The sequence below is a fragment of the Oratosquilla oratoria genome, chromosome 20, assembly GCF_046742065.1.
Source record: "Oratosquilla oratoria isolate Oo_2021 chromosome 20, ASM4674206v1, whole genome shotgun sequence".
Lineage (NCBI taxonomy): Eukaryota > Metazoa > Arthropoda > Malacostraca > Stomatopoda > Squillidae > Oratosquilla > Oratosquilla oratoria.
Genome location: NC_134796.1, coordinates 37720624 through 37742726, shown reverse-complemented (window position 1 = coordinate 37742726; position 22103 = coordinate 37720624). Strand labels below are relative to the sequence as shown.

General features: G+C 39.4%; 4 protein-coding genes across 5 annotated transcripts in view; 1 reads left to right on the top strand and 3 right to left on the bottom strand.

The window, feature by feature from the left end:
• Positions 1 to 497, top strand: part of LOC143036461 (uncharacterized) — a 40991-nt gene extending 40494 nt beyond the window's left edge. For both annotated transcript variants that reach the window (XM_076203846.1, XM_076203847.1), the window contains exon 3: positions 1 to 497. This exon is cut by the window's left edge and continues 28 nt beyond it. In XM_076203846.1, the coding sequence (XP_076059961.1) occupies positions 1 to 431 (431 nt within the window). In that variant the 3' untranslated portion in view covers positions 432 to 497.
• A 2725-nt stretch (positions 498 to 3222) lies between these two features.
• LOC143036249 (cuticle protein 7-like) lies at positions 3223 to 4604 on the bottom strand. The gene is made up of 3 exons (XM_076203497.1): positions 4593 to 4604; positions 3930 to 4016; positions 3223 to 3585 (listed from the first exon to the last, which is right to left on the bottom strand). Exons 1-3 carry the CDS (start codon positions 4602 to 4604, stop codon positions 3223 to 3225), a joined length of 462 nt encoding a protein of 153 aa, XP_076059612.1.
• Positions 4605 to 6919: 2315 nt separating this feature from the next.
• LOC143036248 (uncharacterized) lies at positions 6920 to 12641 on the bottom strand. Its single transcript, XM_076203495.1, has 5 exons — positions 12630 to 12641; positions 12003 to 12089; positions 11309 to 11454; positions 7626 to 7650; positions 6920 to 7282 (listed from the first exon to the last, which is right to left on the bottom strand). Exons 1-5 carry the CDS (start codon positions 12639 to 12641, stop codon positions 6920 to 6922), a joined length of 633 nt encoding a protein of 210 aa, XP_076059610.1.
• Positions 12642 to 14969: 2328 nt separating this feature from the next.
• LOC143036247 (uncharacterized) lies at positions 14970 to 21289 on the bottom strand. Its single transcript, XM_076203494.1, has 5 exons — positions 21278 to 21289; positions 20538 to 20624; positions 19844 to 19989; positions 15676 to 15700; positions 14970 to 15332 (listed from the first exon to the last, which is right to left on the bottom strand). Exons 1-5 carry the CDS (start codon positions 21287 to 21289, stop codon positions 14970 to 14972), a joined length of 633 nt encoding a protein of 210 aa, XP_076059609.1.
• Between the last annotated feature and the right edge of the window lie 814 nt (positions 21290 to 22103).

Sequence of the window (22103 nt, the reverse complement as noted above, 5' to 3'; positions counted from 1 at the left end):
CCGTGAAGGATGACTACTCTGGCAACGACTTCGGTCATCAGGAGTCACGTGATGGCTACATCACCTCGGGGTCCTATTACGTCCTGCTTCCCGACGGGCGCCTCCAGAGGGTCAACTATCACGTCGATGGAGACTCTGGCTTCGTGGCCGAAGTCACCTATGAGGGAGAGGCCAAATACCCAGAGCACCAGCCTGCACCCTACCACCCTACACCTGCTCCTTACCGCCCTACACCTGCTCCCTACCACCCTACACCTGCTCCTTACCACCCTACACCTGCTCCTTACCGCCCTACACCTGCTCCTTACCACCCTACACCTGCTCCTTACCGCCCTACACCTGCTCCTTACTACCCTACACCTGCTCCTTACCACCCTACCCGCGCCCCTTACCATCCATCCCCAGCACCCTACCAGCCTCTTTATTCATAAAAGAACATTGATGTTTCATGTGTAAGGTAGACACGGATGATATATTTTTTTATACGAAAGCGAATAAATGTACTACGAAGCAATATCCCTTTTGTTTTCTCCTAATGATATTTCAAGAATTTACATATTTCTGAGATCATGCATACGGTGTACACTGAATATCTGTGAATTGTCTTCTCTTTCCTTACGAGTTCAAATAATTATATTCTTATGAATTTTGCTTTTAGTTTCATATTCATCAATGATAGCCAACCACTTTGTAAATTGAATAGACATGATCACTTGAATGACATCACGCTTCTGGAAACCTATTTGGTTAGTTGTGTTGGTCGACATTATCATAAACGTTTTTGAATTGATTAATACTATAAAACATTTTCGATAATGAATTGTTTCAAGATTTTGATTACTTTCTAGGTTGGGTATTCTGAATGCGTATTCAAATTCGTTATTTTCATTAGGTTTGGTTCATTATCATTGTATAAGAAATATATTAAATCACAAAAGTTTCTGGTGAAAAGTCGATACATAATAAAATAAAACATTCCTTATCATTCTTGCCCGGTAGCTCCTATGACTTAACTCTGAGTCCGGCAAATCTTCCCATTACCTCTTCTGATTTAACGTCATTTCCGGTAGATCACTCCTTGATCTACTATAATACTGTGACATGTCCAGTAAGTCCCCTAATGATATCTGACTTGTCACTCGTGCCCGGGAAACTATTCAACGATTTCTTCTGACTTATCGCTTGTGTTCAGCAAAGTCTCCAAAGACGTTCTTCTGACTTATGGCTCTTGACCGGCAAAATCTCCATTGATCTCCTCATACTTGCTTAAATCAGATAAATCTTCCCATGGTCTCTTCTTAGTTTACTGGTAAGAGCCTAATATCCAGCAGACTGATCTCTCCTCTCTACCATACATAAGTTGGTGGAAAGATTTGTTCTAGAAAGGATCATAGCACATATACCTACCATAATGATTCAATGTTGAATCAAAGATAGGCTCTCTACCAACACGGCACTGTTCATAAACCTCGCATTTCAAAAACGTCTCTCACTGGCCAAAAACCTTAAAGATTCCACCCTACATGTAATATACAAATGAACAAATAAGAAAAAGAACATACTTAGAGGAGTTGCAGGCACAGGATTTAAAAAAAAACACAGTTATCTATATAAACAATTCATAAGAAATGCACTTAGCTATATATTCGCAACATGATTCCCAAAAATTACGAAAACAGGAACCTCTCCCGCTGGCCAAAAACCTTAAAGATTCGACCCTACATGTGATACACACATGACCAACCCAATACAGTGAACACAAATAAGAAACAGACCATACCTAGAAGAGTTGCAGGCACAGGATTTTGAAAGTAAAAAGAAACGTATCACTTTATATAAACAGTTTATAAGAACAACACTTAACTATACATTCGAACCATGGTTTCCAAAAATTACGAAAGCAAAGAACACAATAAAAGTACTGGAAATAATAACTGGATGCATTCAGAAACCATCTCTATAGAACAGCTCGAGAGAATGATAGGCACTCAAAAGTCCTTGTCCTCACCCACCCTTTACTTTACATCACACATAGTCCACCAAACACATGAAAATAATTCCATTAGTAGTCTACTCACACATCTATAACAATCTATTCCTAATAATCAAACAATATATACATACATACCTTGTAAGTGTTTACTCAATCAGATGATAAAAGAAGCATTCCAAGATAGATTGCACAATTTTATATTTTACCAGGGATCTCCAAACATCAAACCCAACTAAAAAATCACTCCTAAGGATAGAAATAACTGAACTGGCACTCCTGTGGACAGGTCACCGCTCCTGAGTTAAACAGCATCAACGTTGAATAGTCTTGATAACAGACATAATTTCCACAGATGCAACCACTAAGCAGAAGACGCAAAACACCTCTTACTATACAGTTCTACGTTCACTAGTTTCAGGCTGCAACACAAAATCATGTCATTGACAGACTGTTGAATTTAATCGGTGGTGATGACCGGTTCTAGGGGGACGCGAGTCTCGTAGAAGAGATAATAAGGGAACGGATGGATTGACTGATAAATAAAATATACATTTATAAGTTATGAAAGGGTTACGTAGAGACTGTACTCCATGAATTACGATAGAAAGAAAAGCTAACCAAGAAGCGACCTGCTAGCTTTGGGCTCTGTTTTCACTTACCCACGAAATTTCAGATATGGAACATGTAACATATTCTGATAGAAGATGGAGTACATGTTATGTGCTGGTGAATCGGGATGTCTTCAAAGAGCATGTATCATGTTATAAAAACATAACATACATAACATAAGAACATAATAAGAATAAAGGAGACTGCAAGAGACCATGAGGCCTACACTAGGCAGCTCCGTAAGAGATGGAGTACATTTTATACGCTGGTGAATCAGGGATGTCTTCAGAGAGCAGGGCGTCAAGTGAGAAGCTGACACTTGGAGTTTCAATGATGAAAATATGGTTGGTAACCTCATATACTCGGGTCCAACCAAAGTACATGTAGGACCACGTAACGAGGACATTGAGTAGGGCTGAGATGGTCAGCTGTGATTAGTGTGCTCACATTCTCTGATTCCGTCCCCATTTTTTTTTATCACGTATTTAACCCTTCATTGATGTTTTGCTACAGTGGTCATGGGGATTAAACAGACAGGAAGGAAGGTCGCAATGCCTTTATTCGTGTTCATACAAAAATAATTCGTTTATGTCTAACACGCATAGTGGACATCGTTGTCATTAATGGTATCGGGAAGGGGTAGGGTGATAGGGAGCGGGAGTCGGGTGGTAAGGAGCAGGTGTAGGGTGGTAAGGAGCGGGAGTTGGGTGGTAGGGAGCAGGTGTAGGGCGGTAGGGAGCAGGCGTCGGGTGGTAGGGGGCTGGCTCATAGTGAGGGTACTGGGCCTCCCCTTCGTAGGTGACTTGAGCTACATAACCAGAGTCTCCATTGACGGTGTAGGTGACCGTCTGGAGACGACCGTCGGGGAGGAGGACGGAGTAGGAGCCCTGTGTGTTGTAGCCATCACGGGTTTCCTGGTGACCGAAGTCGTTACCGGAGTAGTCGTGTTTGACAGCGTAGTTGAAGTCGTACTTGGGAGAATCCTGGTGGTCAAGTAAATCATATGATTATATGCTTAACATTTAAACTGTCATGTGAATTTCTTCATATAGTGGAAAATGATTCTTATACGGGGACCATGGGTAGTGTTATCGATAACTTAGCCTCGAATCAGTCAGTAATTGAAAGAAAGTATTATCTATCCCAGTGACATATAGCAAAAATGTATTCCAATTGCTGGCTGTAAACAATGCAAGTGGCTAAAGAGTGAACTAAAAGATAAGTAGTAGGGTTATTACGAACACTTAAAGTGGGGGGAAAGAAACGACAAAGTTTGACAAAGACTGTCCTAAGACATTCATGGTTTCCATCAAGAGATAATACCTACCTGATAGGTGGGTGGAGGAGTGTAACCGTACTGGGGAACAGAAGGAGCCGCCAGTACAGCGCCCACGAGGGCGAGGGTGAAGGTGATCTGAGTAGAGGTACTATATTAATAAAAACCCAAATTGTATAAGAAAAAAATGCAAACTGATATATTAAGGTGGGATTGCAGGTTTATGTTTGTGTTTGCTCGCTCATGCGTATGTGCGTATACCTATATATATGTGTGTGTGTGTTTATGTTTGCGTTTGTGTATGTATGTGTGTAGTTGTGTGTGTGTGTGTGTGTGTGTGTGTGTGTTTATGTTTGCGTTTGTGTATGTATGCGTGTAGTTGTGTGTGTGTATGTGTGTGTGTGTATGTGTGTGTGTGTGTGTATGTGTGTGTGTGTGTGTGTGTGTGTGTGTGTGTGTGTGTGTGTGTGTGTGTGTGTGTTTGTGTATGATAAACGATGAAATCGAAGATTTGTGCCATTTCTAGTGAATACTTCAGGAGAAACTGTTTCGTGTCATTTAGATCAGTAATTAGTGTTAGTGAATTACTATTGAAAAAAATACAGAAGCACATTATTTTGATAAATAAATAAATAAATAAATAAATAAATAAATAAATAAATAAATAAATAAATGGAATAATACTGATGAGTTTGGTTAAAGAGCATTACCTACCTTGACAAACATGTCGCTTCGGCAGGTCTGCTCGAGATGGTGGTGTTCGAACACAGCGGTTATTGTCTTTGGTCATGGAAACAGAAACCTCTCTATATATATTCGAATCTGCATGATGGGCGTGGCGTTGTGATGTGGGGAGGTGAGTGGGAGGGGCGAGAAGGTTGCAGCTCAAAGGAGGCCATCGAAGAAAAGGCGCCGCTGGTAAACATTTAGGTTTCGATAGGTGTAGAGCTTCTGGAGGTCAGAGTACTTTAAGTGGCTGTACATGGTTGACGCTCTGAGCGACCAGCTTTCCCTGGATGTCTTGTTACTGATCTATCGATACATCAAATTCCCTCCTCTCTCAGTTGAATGGTGTGAAGGCAGCTTGCGTCTAGTTTGCATCAGGTTTGAGTTGCTGAAAGATGGATGTGAGGCATTATCATAAACGTTTTTGAATTAATTGAAACAACTAATAATTTTTGATAATGGATTTTTGGGTATTCTGAATGCATATGCAGATTATTTTTTTCAACAGATTTGATTGATTATCATTGTATGAGAATTAGATCAAATGCATAAAGATTTCTGAAGAAAAGTCGATACATAATGAAATAGAACATTCCTTATCATTCTTGTCCGGTAATTCTTATGACTTATCGTTTGAGTCCGGCAAATCTTCCCATTATCTCCTCTGACTTACTGTCGTGTTCGGTAGATCCCTCCTTAAGCAAGCATGAGAAGATCACAGGAGGATTTGCCGGTCAAGAACGATAAATCAGAAGAACATCTGAACATAAGCGGTAAGTCAGAAATAATCGTTAAAGAATTTCCCGGGCATGTGTGACAAGTCAGGTATTATGAGAAGATTTATTGGATATGTCGCAGTATCACAGGGGATTAAGTCAGGTAAATCTTCTCCATGATCTCTTCTTAGTTTACTAGTAAGATCCTAATGCCCTGTAGGCCGATCTTTTCTCTACCATACCCAAGCTGGTAGAAAGATTTGTCCTAGAAATGATATAACTCCCTTACTGAATCAGCGTTGAATCAAAGGCACTCCATCACACACTGTTCACAAACCTCGCTTGTGAAAAAACTTAAAGATTTGGCTTTACATGTGATACGCAAATGACCTTTATCTAATACAGTGAAGACAATAAGATACAGAACATACTTAGAACAGTTGTATGGATAGGATTTTGAAAGTAGAGAGAACCAGTTATCAATTTATATAAACAATTCATAAGAACAACACTTAACTATACATTCGCACCATGATTCCAAAAACTACGAAAGCAAATTATATAAAAATAGAAACAATAGCTGGATGCACTCAGAAAATAACTATAGAATAGTACAAGAGAATGATAGGCACTCAAAAGTCCCTGACCTCACCCACTCTTTACTTCACATCACACATAGTCCACCAAACACAACATAAAAATAATCCCAGTAATAGTCTACTCAGACATCTACAACTATCTATTCCCAGTAACCAAACAATATGTACATACATAAGTGTGTACTCAATCAGATAATAAATAAAAAGAAGCATTCCAAAATAGACTGCAAAATTCTATATTTCACCAGGGATCTCCGAACATCAAATTCAACTAAAAAATCCCTCCCAAGGCAATCGGTGGTGATGGGCGCTAGAGAGACGCGAGTCTCCTAGAAAAGAGGAGAGAGGGGGCAGATGGATTGGCTGATAAATAAAAAACAAATATGTAAACTATGAAATGGTTATGTAATTACTGTATCCCATGAATTACAATACAAAGGAAAGCTAACCAAGAACCGATCAGCTAGCTTTGGGCTCGGTTCCCACTTAGTAAAGACATTTCAGGTACGGAGTATGTATCATGTTGTGATGAAAAGCGATATTAGATGGAGTACATGTTATGTGCTGGTGAATCGGGGATGTCTTCAGAAAACATGTATCATGTTATAGTGGGAAGCGATAGGAGATGAAGTACATGCTATATGCTGGTGATTCAGGGATGTCTTCAGAGGTCAAGACACGAAGTGAGAAGCTGGCACCTGGAGTTACATGATGAAGCTATGCTTGCTACCCGCATGTACTTGGATCCAACGAAAGTACATGTTGGACCATGTAAGAAGGACATTTATTAGGATTGCGATGGTAATCCCTGATCAATGTGCCCACATTCTGTGAGTCCCTCCCCATTTTTTATTTTATTTTATATTTAATCCTTCATTGATGTTTTGCTATAGTGGCCATAGGAATTAAACAGACAGGAAGGAAGGTCGCAATGCTTTTATTCGTGTTCATACAAAAATAAATCGTTTATGTTTAACACGCATAGCGGACATGTTTGTCATTAATGGTATCGGGAAGGGGTAGGGTGATAGGGAGCGGGAGTTGGGTGGTAAGGAGCAGGTTTAGGGTGGTAAGGAGCGGGAGATGGGTGGTAGGGAGTAGGTGTAGGGCGGTAAGGGGCTGGTGTCGGGTGGTAGGAGGCTGGCTCATAGTGAGGGTACTGGGCCTCCCCTTCGTAGGTGACTTGAGCTACATAACCAGAGTCTCCATTGACGGTGTAGGTGACCGTCTGGAGACGACCGTCGGGGAGGAGGACGGAGTAGGAGCCCTGTGTGTTGTAGCCATCACGGGTTTCCTGGTGACCGAAGTCGTTACCGGAGTAGTCGTGTTTGACAGCGTAGTTGAAGTCGTACTTGGGAGAATCCTGGTGGTCAAGTAAATCATATGATTATATGTTTAACCTTTAACCTGTCTTTTTAATTTGTTGATATCTTGGAAAATGATTCTTATACTGGGACCATGGGTAGTGTTACCAGTGACTTCACCGAGAATCAGTCAGTAATTGAAAGCAAGCATTATCAGTCCCAATGAGATGTAACAAAAGTGGATTCCAATTGCTGACTGTAAACATTGTAAGTGGCTAAAGAGGAAACTAAAAGAGAAGTCAAGGGGTTGTTAAGAACACTTCAGTTGATGGAAGGAAATGACAAAGTTTGACAGACACTGTTCTAAGACATTCATTGTTTCCATAAAGTGATAATACCTACCTGATAGGTGGGTGGAGGAGTGTATCCGTATTGGGGAACAGAAGGAGCCGCCAGGACAGCGCCCACGAGGGCGAGGGTAAAGGTGATCTGAAGTAGAAGTATTATATTAATAAAAACCCAAAATCTATGGAAAAAGCAATCCAAACTGATATATAAAGGTAGGATTATATGTTTATGTTTGTGTTTGCTCGCTCGTTCGTATGTGCGTATGCCTGTGTGTATGTGTGTGTGTGTGTGTGTTTATGCGTGCGTATGTATGTATGTGTGTGTGCATATGTGATAAACGATGATTTCGAGGTTTTGTGCCATTTCTACTGAATACTTCAGAAGATGTTTCGTGTCATTCAGATCAAGAATTAACATAAATCAATTACTATTGAAGAATTTCAAAAATATGTTACTTTGATAGATAAATAAATATATAAACAAATAGAATAATACTGATGAGTTTCGTTAGAGCACTACCTACCTTGACAAACATGTCGCTTCGGCAGGTCTGCTCGAGATGGTGGTGTTCGAACACAGCGGTTATTGTTCTTTGGTAATGAAAAAAGAAACCTCTCTATATATATACCTCCCGGAGGATGGGCGTGGCGTTGTGATGTGGGGAGGTGAGTGGGTGGGGCGAGAAGGTTACAGCGTGAAGGAGGCCATCGAAGAAAAGGCGCTGGTTGTCCATATTTAGATGGGCGCCTCCGGCACTTTTGATTCTTAGTAGCCAGATGTTAAAGCGTTCGATGTTGCATATTTATTATCAGTTCTCTTTATTGACAATCTCTATGATCCGAAGGTCCCCAGTAATCGTAACGAAATATATTTTCGTATGTAGAGTGGAATGAAACATGATGCTTCTGGTATACGTGGTTGTCTGCATTTCGAAACTTTTCTTCTCAAATATCAGAGATTCTCGTATTTAGTAATTCAACAAAAAAAAGAAGTGTATGTAGAGTGTCACACGAAAGATATCTTAGGCTAGAAATAAAGTCTGTCTGTGAAATCGGAATTTTCGGGTAATCTAAATTCGTATGACATTTGCCCTACTTACCGAGCCCTGTAGAAACTTCGCTTCAATTTTGTGAACAAGATTAGGACTGTTCAAACAGTTGATGAGCATCTACCGTCACACATGGATGGATGTAGAACTTTCTGGAGGGCAGAGTACTTTGAGTGGCTGTACATGGCTGACTCTCTGAGCGACCAATTTTCCCCAGATGTCGGATACTGATCTACCAATAGATGAAATCTCGTCTTTTAACAGTAAGGATATAGAGGCTGTGAATTGAAAGGTTTAAAGGCAGCTTGTATCTGCAGCGTCAGGATCGGGTTGCTGAGAGATGGAGGTGAGACATTTGAAAATCCATGTGAACACAGAACACAGCGTTATACGCTCGCATACCCCCTTGAGCCGTAAGGCGTGTATATAAACTCTGTATGTATCTAGTATGCTCATTCCTTTGAGAAAGTCGATAGACGAAACGTCAGGAATAAAACCTTACCCCTAGTCCATGTTTCCTTTACCGTGTCTATACAAGGTGAGACATTATCATAAACGTTTTTAAGTTAATTGAAACTACTAAACATTTTCGATAATGGATTGTTTCAAGATATTAATTAGTTTCTAGGTTGGGTATTCTGAATGCGTATGCAGATTTTTTTCATTAGGATTTCTTGATTATTATTGTTTTTGTAATATATTGTATGTATAATAGTTTCTGGTGAAATTTCGATACATTATAAAATAGAACATCCCTTATCATTTTTGTCCGGTAACTCTTATGATTTATCGTTTGAGTTTGGCAAATCTTTCCATAATCTCTTCTGACTTACTGTCGTGTCCAGTAGATCCTTTCTTAAGCAAGTATGAGGAGATCACAGGAGGATTTGCCGGTCAAGAGTGAGAAGTCAGAAAAACATATTTGGAGGTTTTACTAAACACAAGCGATAAGTCAGAAGAAATCGTTAAAGAATTTCCCAGGTACTTGTGATAAGTCAGATATCATGAGAGGAGTTACTGGACATGTTACAGTACCACAGGATATTAAGTCAGATAGATCTCTTCATGATCTCTATTAGTTTACTGGTAAGAACTTAACATCCTGCAGACCGATCTCTTATCTCTACCATAACTAAGGTGGTGGAAAGATTTGGCCTAGAAAAGATCTTAACACATATACCTACCTTACTGAATCAACATTAAATCAAAGAATGGCCGTCCACCACACGCTGTTTACAAACCTCACCTTTCAAAAACGTCTCTCACTGGCCAAAAACCTTAAAGATTCGACCCTACATGTGATATACAAATGAACTTCACCCAATACAGTGTAGACAAATAAGAAACAGAACATACTTAGAAGTGTTGCAGGCACAGGATTTTGAAAAACAAAACAGTTATCACTCTATATAAACAATTCATGAGAAATACACTTAACTATATATTCGCAACATGATTCCCAAAAATTACGAAAACAGTGAACACAATAAAAACAATGGAAATAATAACTGAATGTACTCAGAAACCATGTCTGTAGAACAGCACTGGAGAATGATAGGCACTCAAAAGTCTTTGACCTCACCCACCCTTTACGTTACATCACACATAGTCCACCAAACACATGATAATAATCCCAGTAGTAGTGAACTCAAACATCTACAGCAATCTGTTCCCAGTAACCAAACAATATGTACATACATAAGTGTATAATGAATCAGATAATATAACAAGCATTCCAAAACAGACTGGAAAGTTCTATATTTCACTAGGGATTTCCAAACATAAAAAAAAAAAAAAATTACTCCCAAGGCAAACAGAAACTGAATTGACACACCTGCGCACAGGTCACCACTCCGCAGTTAAACAGCATCAAAATTGAATAGTCTTGGTAACAGACATAATTGCCACAGATGCAACCACTAAACAGAAGAGGCAGAACACCTTATACTATATAGTTCTACGTTCACAATTTCCAGACTGCAGCACAAAATCATTTCATTGAGAGACTTTTGTATTGAATCGGTGTTGATGGCCGGTTCTAGGTGGATGCGAGTCTCATAGAAGAGAGAAGAAATGGAACGGATGAATTGACTGATATATAGAATACAAATATGTAAACTATGAAAGGGTTACGTAGAGACTGTACTCCATGAATTACAATAGAAAGAAAAGCTAACCATGAAGAGATCAGCTAGCTTTGGTCTCTATTTTTTTCCACTTAGCCATGACATTTAAGATATGGAGTATGTATCATGTTGTGATAGATGGAGACATGTTATATTCTGCGAATCGGGGATGTCTTCAGAGAGAATGTATCATGTTATGGTGGAAAGCGGATGTCTTCAGAGAGCAGGGAACTAAGTGAGAACCTGACACTTGGAGTTACATGATGAAGCTATGGCTGTTACACACATCTACTCGGGTCCAACTAGAGTACATTTTGGGCCACGTGACGAGGATATTGAATGAATTGGAATGGTCAGGCCTAATTAGTGTGCTCATGTTCTCTGATTTCCTTCCCATTTTTTTTTTACCACATAATGAATCCTTCATTGATGTTTTGCTATATTGGACATAGGAATTAAATATACAGGAAGGAAGGTCGCAATGCTTTTATTCGTGTTCATACAAAAATAAATCGTTTATGTCTAACACGCATAGTGGACATATTTGTCGTTAATGGTATCGGGAAGGGGTAGGGTGATAGGGAGCGGGAGTTGGATGATAAGTAGCAGGTGTAGGGTGGTAAGGAGCGGGAGTTGGGTGGTAGGGAGCAGGTGTAGGGCGGTAGGGAGCAGGCGTCGGGTGGTAGGGGGCTGGCTCATAGTGAGGGTACTTGGCCTCCCCTTCGTAGGTGACTTGAGCTACATAACCAGAGTCTCCATTGACGGTGTAGGTGACCGTCTGGAGACGACCGTCGGGGAGGAGGACGGAGTAGGAGCCCTGTGTGTTGTAGCCATCACGGGTTTCCTGGTGACCGAAGTCGTTGCCAGAATAGTCGTGTTTGACAGCGTAGTTGAAGTCGTACTTGGGAGAATCCTGGTGGTCAAGTAAATGATATGATTATATGCTTAACATTTAACCTGTCATGTGAATTTCTTCATATAGTGGAAAATGATTCTTATACGGGGACCATGGGTAGTGTTACCAATGACTTAGCCTCGAATCAGTCAGTAATTGAAAGAAAGTATTATCTATCCCAGTGACATATAGCAAAAGTGTATTCCAATTGCTGGCTGTAAACAATGCAAGTGGCTAAAGAGTGAACTAAAAGATAAGTAGTAGTGTTATTACGAACACTTAAAGTGGGGGGAAGGAAACGACAAAGTTTGACAAAGACTGTCCTAAGACATTCATGGTTTCCATAAAGAGATGATACCTACCTGATAGGTGGGTGGAGGAGTGTAACCGTACTGGGGAACAGAAGGAGCCGCCAGGACAGCGCCCACGAGGGCGAGGGTGAAGGTGATCTAAAGTAGAGGTACTATATTAATAAAAACCTAAATTCTATAAGAAAAAAATGCAAACTGATGTATAAAGGTGGGATTGCAGGTTTATGTTTGTGTTTGCTCGCTCGTGCGTATGTGCGTATGCCTATATATATATGTGTGTGTGTGTTTATGTTTGTGTATGCCTATATATATATGTGTGTGTGTTTATGTTTGCGTTTGTGTATGTATGTGTGTAGTTGTGTGTGTGTGTGTGTGTGTGTGTTTGTGTGTGTGTGTGTGTTTGTGTGTGTGTGTGTGTGTGTGTGTGTGTGTGTGTGTATGTGTGTGTGTGTGTTTGTGTATGATAAACGATGAAATCGAAGATTTGTGCCATTTCTAGTGAATACTTCAGGAGAAACTGTTTCGTGTCATTTAGATCAGTAATTAGTGTTAGTGAATTACTATTGAAAAATTACAAAAGCACATTATTTTGATAAATAAATAAATAAAAATAAATAAATATAAATAAATAAATAAATGGAATAATACTGATGAGTTTGGTTAAAGAGCATTACCTACCTTGACAAACATGTCGCTTCGGCAGGTCTGCTCGAGATGGTGGTGTTCGAACACAGCGGTTATTGTCTTTGGTCATGGAAACAGAAACCTCTCTATATATATTCGAATCTGCATGATGGGCGTGGCGTTGTGATGTGGGGAGGTGAGTGGGAGGGGCGAGAAGGTTGCAGCTCAAAGGAGGCCATCGAAGAAAAGGCGCCGCTGGTAAACATTTAGGTTTCGATGGGTGTAGAGCTTTCTGGAGGTCAGAGTACTTTGAGTGGCTGTACATGGTTGACGCTCTGAGCGACCATCTTTCCCTGGATGTCGGTTACTGATCTATCGATATATTAAATTCCTTCCTCTCTCATTTGAAAGATGTGAAGGTAGTTTGCATCTGTAACATCCGGTTTGAGTTGCTGAGAGATGGATGTAAGGCATTATCATAAACGTCTTAGAATTAATTGAAACAACTAATCATTTTCGAAAATGGATTGTTGGGTATTCTGAATGCATATGCAGATAATTTTTTTCAACAGATTTGATTGATTATCATTGTATGAGATATAAACTAAATGCATAAAGATTTCTGAAGAAAAGTCGATACATAATGAAATAGAACATTCCTTATCATTCTTGTCCGGTAATTCTTATGACTTATCGTTTGAGTCCGGCAAATCTTCCCATTATCTCCTCTGACTTACTGTCGTGTTCGGTAGATCCCTCCTTAAGCAAGCATGAGAAGATCACAGGAGGATTTGGCGGTCAAGAGCTAATAAGTCAGAAGAATATCTTTGGAGGCTTTACTGAACACAAGCGGTAAGTCAGAAGAAATCGTTAAAGAATTTCCCGGGCATGTGTGACAAGTCAGGTATTATGAGAGGATTTACTGGATATGTCGCAGTATCACAGGGGATTAAGTCAGATAAATCTTCGCCATGATCTCTTCTTAGTTTTCTAGTAAGAGCCTAATGCCCTGTAGGCCGATCTTTTCTCTACCATACCCAAACTGGTAGAAAGATTTGTCCTAGAAAGGATATATCTCCCTTACTGAATCAGCGTTGAATCAAAGGCACTCCATCACACACTGTTCACAAACCTCGCTGGTGAAAAAAATTAAAGATTTGGCTTTACATGTAATACACAAATGACCTTTATCTAATACAGTGAAGACAATAAGATACAGAACATACTTAGAACAGTTGTATGCATAGGATTTTGAAAGTAGAGAGAACCAGTTATCAATTTATATAAACAATTCATAAGAACAACACTTAACTATACATTCGCACCATGATTCCAAAAAATACGAAAGCAAATTATATTAAAATAGAAACAATAGCTGGATGCACTCAGAAAATAACTATAGAATAGTACAAGAGAATGATAGGCACTCAAAAGTCCCTGACCTCACCCACTCTTTACTTCACATCACACATAGTCCACCAAACACAACATAAAAATAATCCCAGTAATAGTCTACTCAGACATCTACAACTATCTATTCCCAGTAACCAAACAATATGTACATACATAAGTGTGTACTCAATCAGATAATAAATAAAAAGAAGCATTCCAAAATAGACTGCAAAATTCTATATTTCACCAGGGATCTCCGAATATCAAATTCAACTAAAAAATCCCTCCCAAGGCAATCGGTGGTGATGGGCGCTAGAGAGACGCGAGTCTCCTAGAAAAGAGGAGAGAGGGGGCAGATGGATTGGCTGATAAATAAAAAACAAATATGTAAACTATGAAATGGTTATGTAATTACTGTATCCCATGAATTACAATACAAAGGAAAGCTAACCAAGAACCGATCAGCTAGCTTTGGGCTCGGTTCCCACTTAGTAAAGACATTTCAGGTACGGAGTATGTATCATGTTGTGATGAAAAGCGATATTAGATGGAGTACATGTTATGTGCTGGTGAATCGGGGATGTCTTCAGAAAACATGTATCATGTTATAGTGGGAAGCGATAGGAGATGAAGTACATGCTATATGCTGGTGATTCAGGGATGTCTTCAGAGGTCAAGACACGAAGTGAGAAGCTGGCACCTGGAGTTACATGATGAAGCTATGCTTGCTACCCGCATGTACTTGGATCCAACGAAAGTACATGTTGGACCATGTAAGAAGGACATTTATTAGGATTGCGATGGTAATCCCTGATCAGTGTGCCCACATTCTCTGAGTCCCTCCCCATTTTTTATTTTATTTTATATTTAATCCTTCATTGATGTTTTGCTATAGTGGTCATAGGAATTAAACAGACAGGAAGGAAGGTCGCAATGCTTTTATTCGTGTTCATACAAAAATAAATCGTTTATATTTAACACGCATAGCGGACATGTTTGTCATTAATGGTATCGGGAAGGGGTAGGGTGATAGGGAGCGGGAGTTGGGTGGTAAGGAGCAGGTGTAGGGTGGTAAGGAGCGGGAGATGGGTGGTAGGGAGCAGGTGTAGGGCGGTAAGGGGCTGGTGTCGGGTGGTAGGGGGCTGGCTCATAGTGAGGGTACTGGGCCTCCCCTTCGTAGGTGACTTGAGCTACATAACCAGAGTCTCCATTGACGGTGTAGGTGACCGTCTGGAGACGACCGTCGGGGAGGAGGACGGAGTAGGAGCCCTGTGTGTTGTAGCCATCACGGGTTTCCTGGTGACCGAAGTCGTTACCGGAGTAGTCGTGCTTGACAGCGTAGTTGAAGTCGTACTTGGGAGAATCCTGGTGGTCAAGTAAATCATATGATTATATGTTTAACCTTTAACCTGTCTTTTTAATTTGTTGATATCTTGGAAAATGGTTCTTATACGGGGACCATGGGTAGTGTTACCAGTGAATTCGCCTCGAATCAGTCAATAATTGAAAGCAAGCATTATCAGTCCCAATGAGATGTAACAAAAGTGCATTCCAATTGTTGACTGTAAACATTGTAAGTGGCAAAAGAGGAAACTAAAAGAGAAGTCAAGGGGTTGTTAAGAACATTTCAGTTGATGGAAGGTAATGACAAAGTTTGACAGACACTGTTCTAAGACATTCATTGTTTCCATAAAGAGATGATACCTACCTGATAGGTGGGTGGAGGAGTGTACCCGTACTGGGGAACAGAAGGAGCCGCCAGGACAGCGCCCACGAGGGCGAGGGTAAAGGTGATCTGAAGTAGAAGTATTATATTAATAAAAACCCAAAATCTATGGAAAAAGCAATACAAACTGATATATAAATGTAGGATTATATGTTTATGTTTGTGTTTGCTCGCTCGTTCGTATGTGCGTATGCCTGTGTGTTTGTGTGTGTGTGTGTGTGTGTGTGTGTTTATGTGTGCGTATGTATGTATGTGTGTGTGCATATGTGATAAACGATGGATTTCGAGGTTTTGTGCCATTTCTACTGAATACTTCAGAAGATGTTTCGTATAATTCAGATCAAGAATTAACATAAATCAATTACTATTGAAGAATTTCAAAAAAATATGTTATTTTGATAGATAAATAAATATATAAACAAATGGAATAATACTGATGAGTTTTGTTAGAGCACTACCTACCTTGACAAACATGTCGCTTCGGCAGGTCTGCTCGAGATGGTGGTGTTCGAACACAGCGGTTATTGGTCTTTGGTAATGAAGAAAGAAACCTCTCTATATATATACTTATCTGGAGGATGGGCGTGGCGTTGTGATGTGGGAAGGTGAGTGGGTGGAGCGAGAAGGTTACAGTGTGAAGGAGGCCATCGAAGAAAAGGCGCTGGTTGTCCATATTTAGATGGGCGCCTCCGGCACTTTTGATTCTTAGTAGCCAGATGTTAAAGTGTTCGATATTGCATATTTATTATTAGTTCTCTTCATCGAGAATCTCTAGGATCCGAAGGTCCCCAGTAATCGTAACGAAATATATTTTCGTATATGGAGTGGAATGAAACATGATTCTTCTGGTATACGTGACTGTCTGCATTTCGAAACTTTTCTTCTCAAATATCAGAGATTCTCGTATTTAGTAATTCAACAAAAAGAAGTGTATGTAGAGTGTCATATGAAAGATATCTTAGGCTAGAAATAAAGTCTGTCTGTTAAATCGGCATTTTCGGGCGTATGACATTTGCCCGAGCCCTGTAGAAACTTTGCTCCAATTTTGTGAACAAGATTAGGACTGTTCGAACAGTTGATGAGCATCTACCGTCACACATGGATGGATGTAGAACTTTCTGGAGGGCAGAGTACTTTGAGTGGCTGTACATGGCTGACTCTCTGAGCGACCAACTTTCCCCAGATGTCGGATACTGATCTACCAATAGATGGAATCTCGTCTTTTAACAGTAAGGATATAGAGGCTGTGAATTGAAAGGTTTAAAGGCAGCTTGTATCTGCAGCGTCAGGATCGGGTTGCTGAGAGATGGAGGTGAGACATTTGAAAATCCATGTGAACACAGAACACAGCGTTATACGCTCGCATACCCCCTTGAGCCGTAAGGCGTGTATATAAACTCTGTATGTATCTAGTATGCTCATTCCTTTGAGAAAGTCGATAGACGAAACGTCAGGAAAAAAAGCTTCACCTCCAGTCCATGTTTCCTTTACCGTGTCTATACAAGGTGAGACATTATCATAAACGTTTTTAAGTTAATTGAAACTACTAAACATTTTCGATAATGGATTGTTTCAAGATATTAATTAGTTTCTAGGTTGGGTATTCTGAATGCGTATGCAGATTTTTTTCAATAGGATTTCTTGATTATTATTGTATAAGAAATAAATTGAATGTATAAAAGTTTCTGGTGAAAAGTCGATACATAATAAAATAGAACATCCCTTATCATTTTTGTCCGGTAACTCTTATGATTTATCGTTTGAGTTTGGCAAATCTTTCCATAATCTCTTCTGACTTACTGTCGTGTCCAGTAGATCCTTTCTTAAGCAAGTATGAGGAGATCACAGGAGGATTTGCCGGTCAAGAGTGAGAAGTCAGAAAAACATTTTTGGAGGTTTTACTAAACACAAGCGATAAGTCAGAAGAAATCGTTAAAGAATTACCCGGGTACTTGTGATAAGTCAGATATCATGAGAGGAGTTACTGGACATGTCAAAGTACCACAGGATATTAAGTCAGATCTCTCCATGATCTCTATTAGTTTACTAGTAAGAACTTAACATCCTGCAGACCGATCTCTTATCTCTACCATAACTAAGGTGGTGGAAAGATTTGGCCTAGAAAGGATCTTAACACATATACCTACCTTACTGAATTAACATTAAATCAAAGAATGGCCCTCCACCACACGCTGTTCACAAACCTCACCTTTCAAAAACGTCTCTGACTGGCCAAAAACCTTAAAGATTCGACCCTACATGTGATATACAAATGAACTTCACCCAATACAGTGTAGACAAATAAGAAACAGAACATACCTAGAAGTATTGCAGGCACAGGATTTTGAAAAACAAAACAGTTATCACTCTATATAAACAATTCATGAGAAATACACTTAACTATATATTCGCAACATGATTCCCAAAAATTACGAAAACAGTGAACACAATAAAAACAATGGAAATAATAACTGAATGTACTCAGAAACCATGTCTGTAGAACAGCACGGGAGAATGATAGGCACTCAAAAGTCTTTGACCTCACCCACCCTTTATGTTACATCCCACATAGTCCACCAAACACATGATAATAATTCCAGTAGTAGTGAATCATTGAATGAGAATCAGACAAGAAACAATGGTCTCAAACTATCCGGAAATAGATTCAATTTGGAAGTAGGTAGAAACAACTTTGCCAACCGTGTAGTTAATGAATGGAATAAACTTCCTGCACAGGTAGTGCAATGTAGTTCAGTTCGAAGCTTTAAGAATCATTTAGATAAATACCTAAGTAAGATGCTGTAATGATTATAATTTATGTTATATTATTTGTTTTTGTTTTGTTATAATTTGTCTGTCTGATTTTCATTTATTATTAGTTATATGTCAATTTATAATCATTTACTATTTACCTTTTTGTTTGTTATTCAACTATACCTATGCATTTATTTATGTATTTTATTTGTTATTTTTACATTATTATAGTTTTAATTTATTATTATGATTTTTTTTTTTTTTTTTTTTTTTGCATCCGACCTAGATATGGATCAAAAGGTCTCCTGTCGGCATGCTCCGCCTTTGTAATTCTTTGTAACTCAGACATCTACAGCAATCTGTTCCCAGTAACCAAACAGTATGTACATACATAAGTGTATAAAGAATCAGATAATATAACAAGCATTCCAAAACAGACTGGAAAGTTTTATATTTCACTAGGGATTTCCAAACATAAAAAAAAAAAAAAAAAAAAAAAAAAAATTACTCCCAAGGCAAACAGAAACTGAATTGACACACCTGCGCACAGGTCACCACTCCGCAGTTAAACAGCATCAAAACTGAATAGTCTTGGTAACAGACATAATTGCCACAGATGCAACCACTAAACAGAAGAGGCAGAACACCTTATACTATATAGTTCTACGTTCACTATTTCCAGACTGCAGCACAAAATCATTTCATTGAGAGACTTTTATATTGAATCGGTGTTGATGGCCGGTTCTAGGTGGATGCCAGTCTCATAGAAGAGAGAAGAAATGGAACGGATGAATTGACTGATATATAAAGTACAAATATGTAAACTATAAAAGGGTTACGTAGAGACTGTACTCCATGAATTACAATAGAAAGAAAAGCTAACCATGAAGAGATCAGCTAGCTTTGGTCTCTATTTTTTCCACTTAGCCATGACATTTAAGATATGGAGTATGTATCATGTTGTGATAGATGGAGACATGTTATTTGCTGCGAATCGGGGATGTCTTCAGAGAGAATGTATCATGTTATGGTGGAAAGCGGATGTCTTCAGAGAGCAGGGAACTAAGTGAGAACCTGACACTTGGAGTTACATGATGAAGCTTTGGCTGTTACCCACATCTACTCGGGTCCAACTAGAGTACATTTTGGGCCACGTAACGAGGATATTGAAGAAATTGGAATGGTTAGCCTTAATTAGTGTGCTCATGTTCTCTGATTTCCTTCCCATTTTTTTTTTTTACCACATATTGAATCCTTCATTGATGTTTTGCTATATTGGGGATAGGAATTAAATATACAGGAAGGAAGGTTGCAATGCTTTTATTCGTGTTCATACAAAAATAAATCGTTTATGTCTAACACGCATAGTGGACATGTTTGTCGTTAATGGTATCGGGAAGGGGTAGGGTGATAGGGAGCGGGAGTTGGGTGATAAGGAGCAGGTGTAGGGTGATAAGGGGCAGGAGTTGGGTGGTAGGGAGCAGGTGTAGGGCGGTAGGGAGCAGGCGTCGGGTGGTAGGGGGCTGGCTCATAGTGAGGGTACTGGGCCTCCCCTTCGTAGGAGACTTGAGCTACATAACCAGAGTCTCCATTGACGGTGTAGGTGACCGTCTGGAGACGACCGTCGGGGAGGAGGACGGAGTAGGAGCCCTGTGTGTTGTAGCCATCACGGGTTTCCTGGTGACCGAAGTCGTTACCGGAGTAGTCGTGTTTGACAGCGTAGTTGAAGTCGTACTTGGGAGAATCCTGGTGGTCAAGTAAATCATATGATTATATGCTTAACATTTAAACTGTCATGTGAATTTCTTCATATAGTGGAAAATGATTCTTATACGGGGACCATGGGTAGTGTTATCGATAACTTAGCCTCGAATCAGTCAGTAATTGAAAGAAAGTATTATCTATCCCAGTGACATATAGCAAAAATGTTTTCCAATTGCTGGCTGTAAACAATGCAAATGGCTAAAGAGTGAACTAAAAGATAAGTAGTAGGGTTATTACGAACACTTAAAGTGGGGGGAAGGAAACGACAAAGTTTGACAAAGACTGTCCTAAGACATTCATGGTTTCCATAAAGAGATGATACCTACCTGATAGGTGGGTGGAGGAGTGTAACCGTACTGGGGAACAGAAGGAGCCGCCAGGACAGCGCCCACGAGGGCGAGGGTGAAGGTGATCTAAAGTAGAGGTACTATATTAATAAAAACCTAAATTCTATAAGAAAAAAATGCAAACTGATGTATAAAGGTGGGATTGCAGGTTTATGTTTGTGTTTGCTCGCTCGTGCGTATGTGCGTATGCCTATATATATATGTGTGTGTGTGTTTATGTTTGCGTTTGTGTATGTATGTGTGTAGTTGTGTGTGTGTGTGTGTGTGTGTTGTGTGTGTGTGTTTATGTTTGCGTTTGTGTATGTATGTGTGTAGTTGTGTGTGTGTGTGTGTGTGTGTGTTTGTGTGTGTGTGTGTGTTTGTGTGTGTGTATGTGTGTGTGTGTGTTTGTGTGTGATAAACGATGAAATCGAAGATTTGTGCCATTTCTACTGAATACTTCAGAAGATGTTTCGTGTCATTCAGATCAGTGATTAGTGCAAGTGAATTACTATTGAAAAATTACAAAAATATATTATTTTGATAAATAAACAAATAAATAAATAAATAAATAAATAAATAAATAAATAAATAAATAAATAAACAAATAAATAGATAGATAAATAAAGATAAATTAATAAATAAATAAATAAACAAATGAATAAATAGATAAATAAATAAACAAATAAATAAAATAAATAGAATAATACTGATGAGTTTGGTTAAAGAGCATTACCTACCTTGACAAACATGTCGCTTCGGCAGGTCTGCTCGAGATGGTGGTGTTCGAACACAGCGGTTATTGTCTTTGGTCATGAAAACAGAAACCTCTCTATATATATACAAATCTGGAGGATGGGCGTGGCGTTGTGATGTGGGGAGGTGAGTGGGAGGGGCGAGAAGGTTACAGTTCGAAGGAGATCATCGAAGAAAAGGCGCCGCTGGCAAACATTTAGGTTTCGATAGGTGTAGAGCTTCTGGAGGTCAGAGTACTTTAAGTGGCTGTACATGGTTGACGCTCTGAGCGACCAGCTTTCCCTGGATGTCTTGTTACTGATCTATCGATACATCAAATTCCCTCCTCTCTCAGTTGAATGGTGTGAAGGCAGCTTGCATCTGTAACATCCGGTTTGAGTTGCTGAGAGATGGATGTAAGGCATTATCATAAACGTCTTAGAATTAATTGAAACAACTAATAATTTTTGATAATGGATTTTTGGGTATTCTGAATGCATATGCAGATTATTTTTTTCAACAGATTTGATTGATTATCATTGTATGAGAATTAGATCAAATGCATAAAGATTTCTGAAGAAAAGTCGATACATAATGAAATAGAACATTCCTTATCATTCTTGTCCGGTAATTCTTATGACTTATCGTTTGAGTCCGGCAAATCTTCCCATTATCTCCTCTGACTTACTGTCGTGTTCGGTAGATCCCTCCTTAAGCAAGCATGAGAAGATCACAGGAGGATTTGGCGGTCAAGAACGATAAATCAGAAGAACATCTGAACACAAGCGGTAAGTCAGAAGAAATCGTTAAAGAATTTCCCGGGCATGTGTG

Bases quoted from the DNA above. Each gene is read 5' to 3' on its own strand.
- LOC143036247 (XM_076203494.1), bottom strand. The intron at 19,990-20,537 runs GTAGGTATCATC...GGGGAGGCCCAG, and splicing joins CTCCTCCACCCACCTATCAG to TACCCTCACTATGAGCCAGC. The intron at 15,701-19,843 runs CCGATACCATTA...TCCCCAGTACGG, and splicing joins CCCTATCACCCTACCCCTTC to GTACACTCCTCCACCCACCT.
- LOC143036248 (XM_076203495.1), bottom strand. The intron at 11,455-12,002 runs GTAGGTATCATC...GGGGAGGCCAAG, and splicing joins CTCCTCCACCCACCTATCAG to TACCCTCACTATGAGCCAGC. The intron at 7,651-11,308 runs CCGATACCATTA...TCCCCAATACGG, and splicing joins CCCTATCACCCTACCCCTTC to ATACACTCCTCCACCCACCT.
- LOC143036249 (XM_076203497.1), bottom strand. The intron at 3,586-3,929 runs GTAGGTATTATC...CTTGACCACCAG, and splicing joins CTCCTCCACCCACCTATCAG to GATTCTCCCAAGTACGACTT.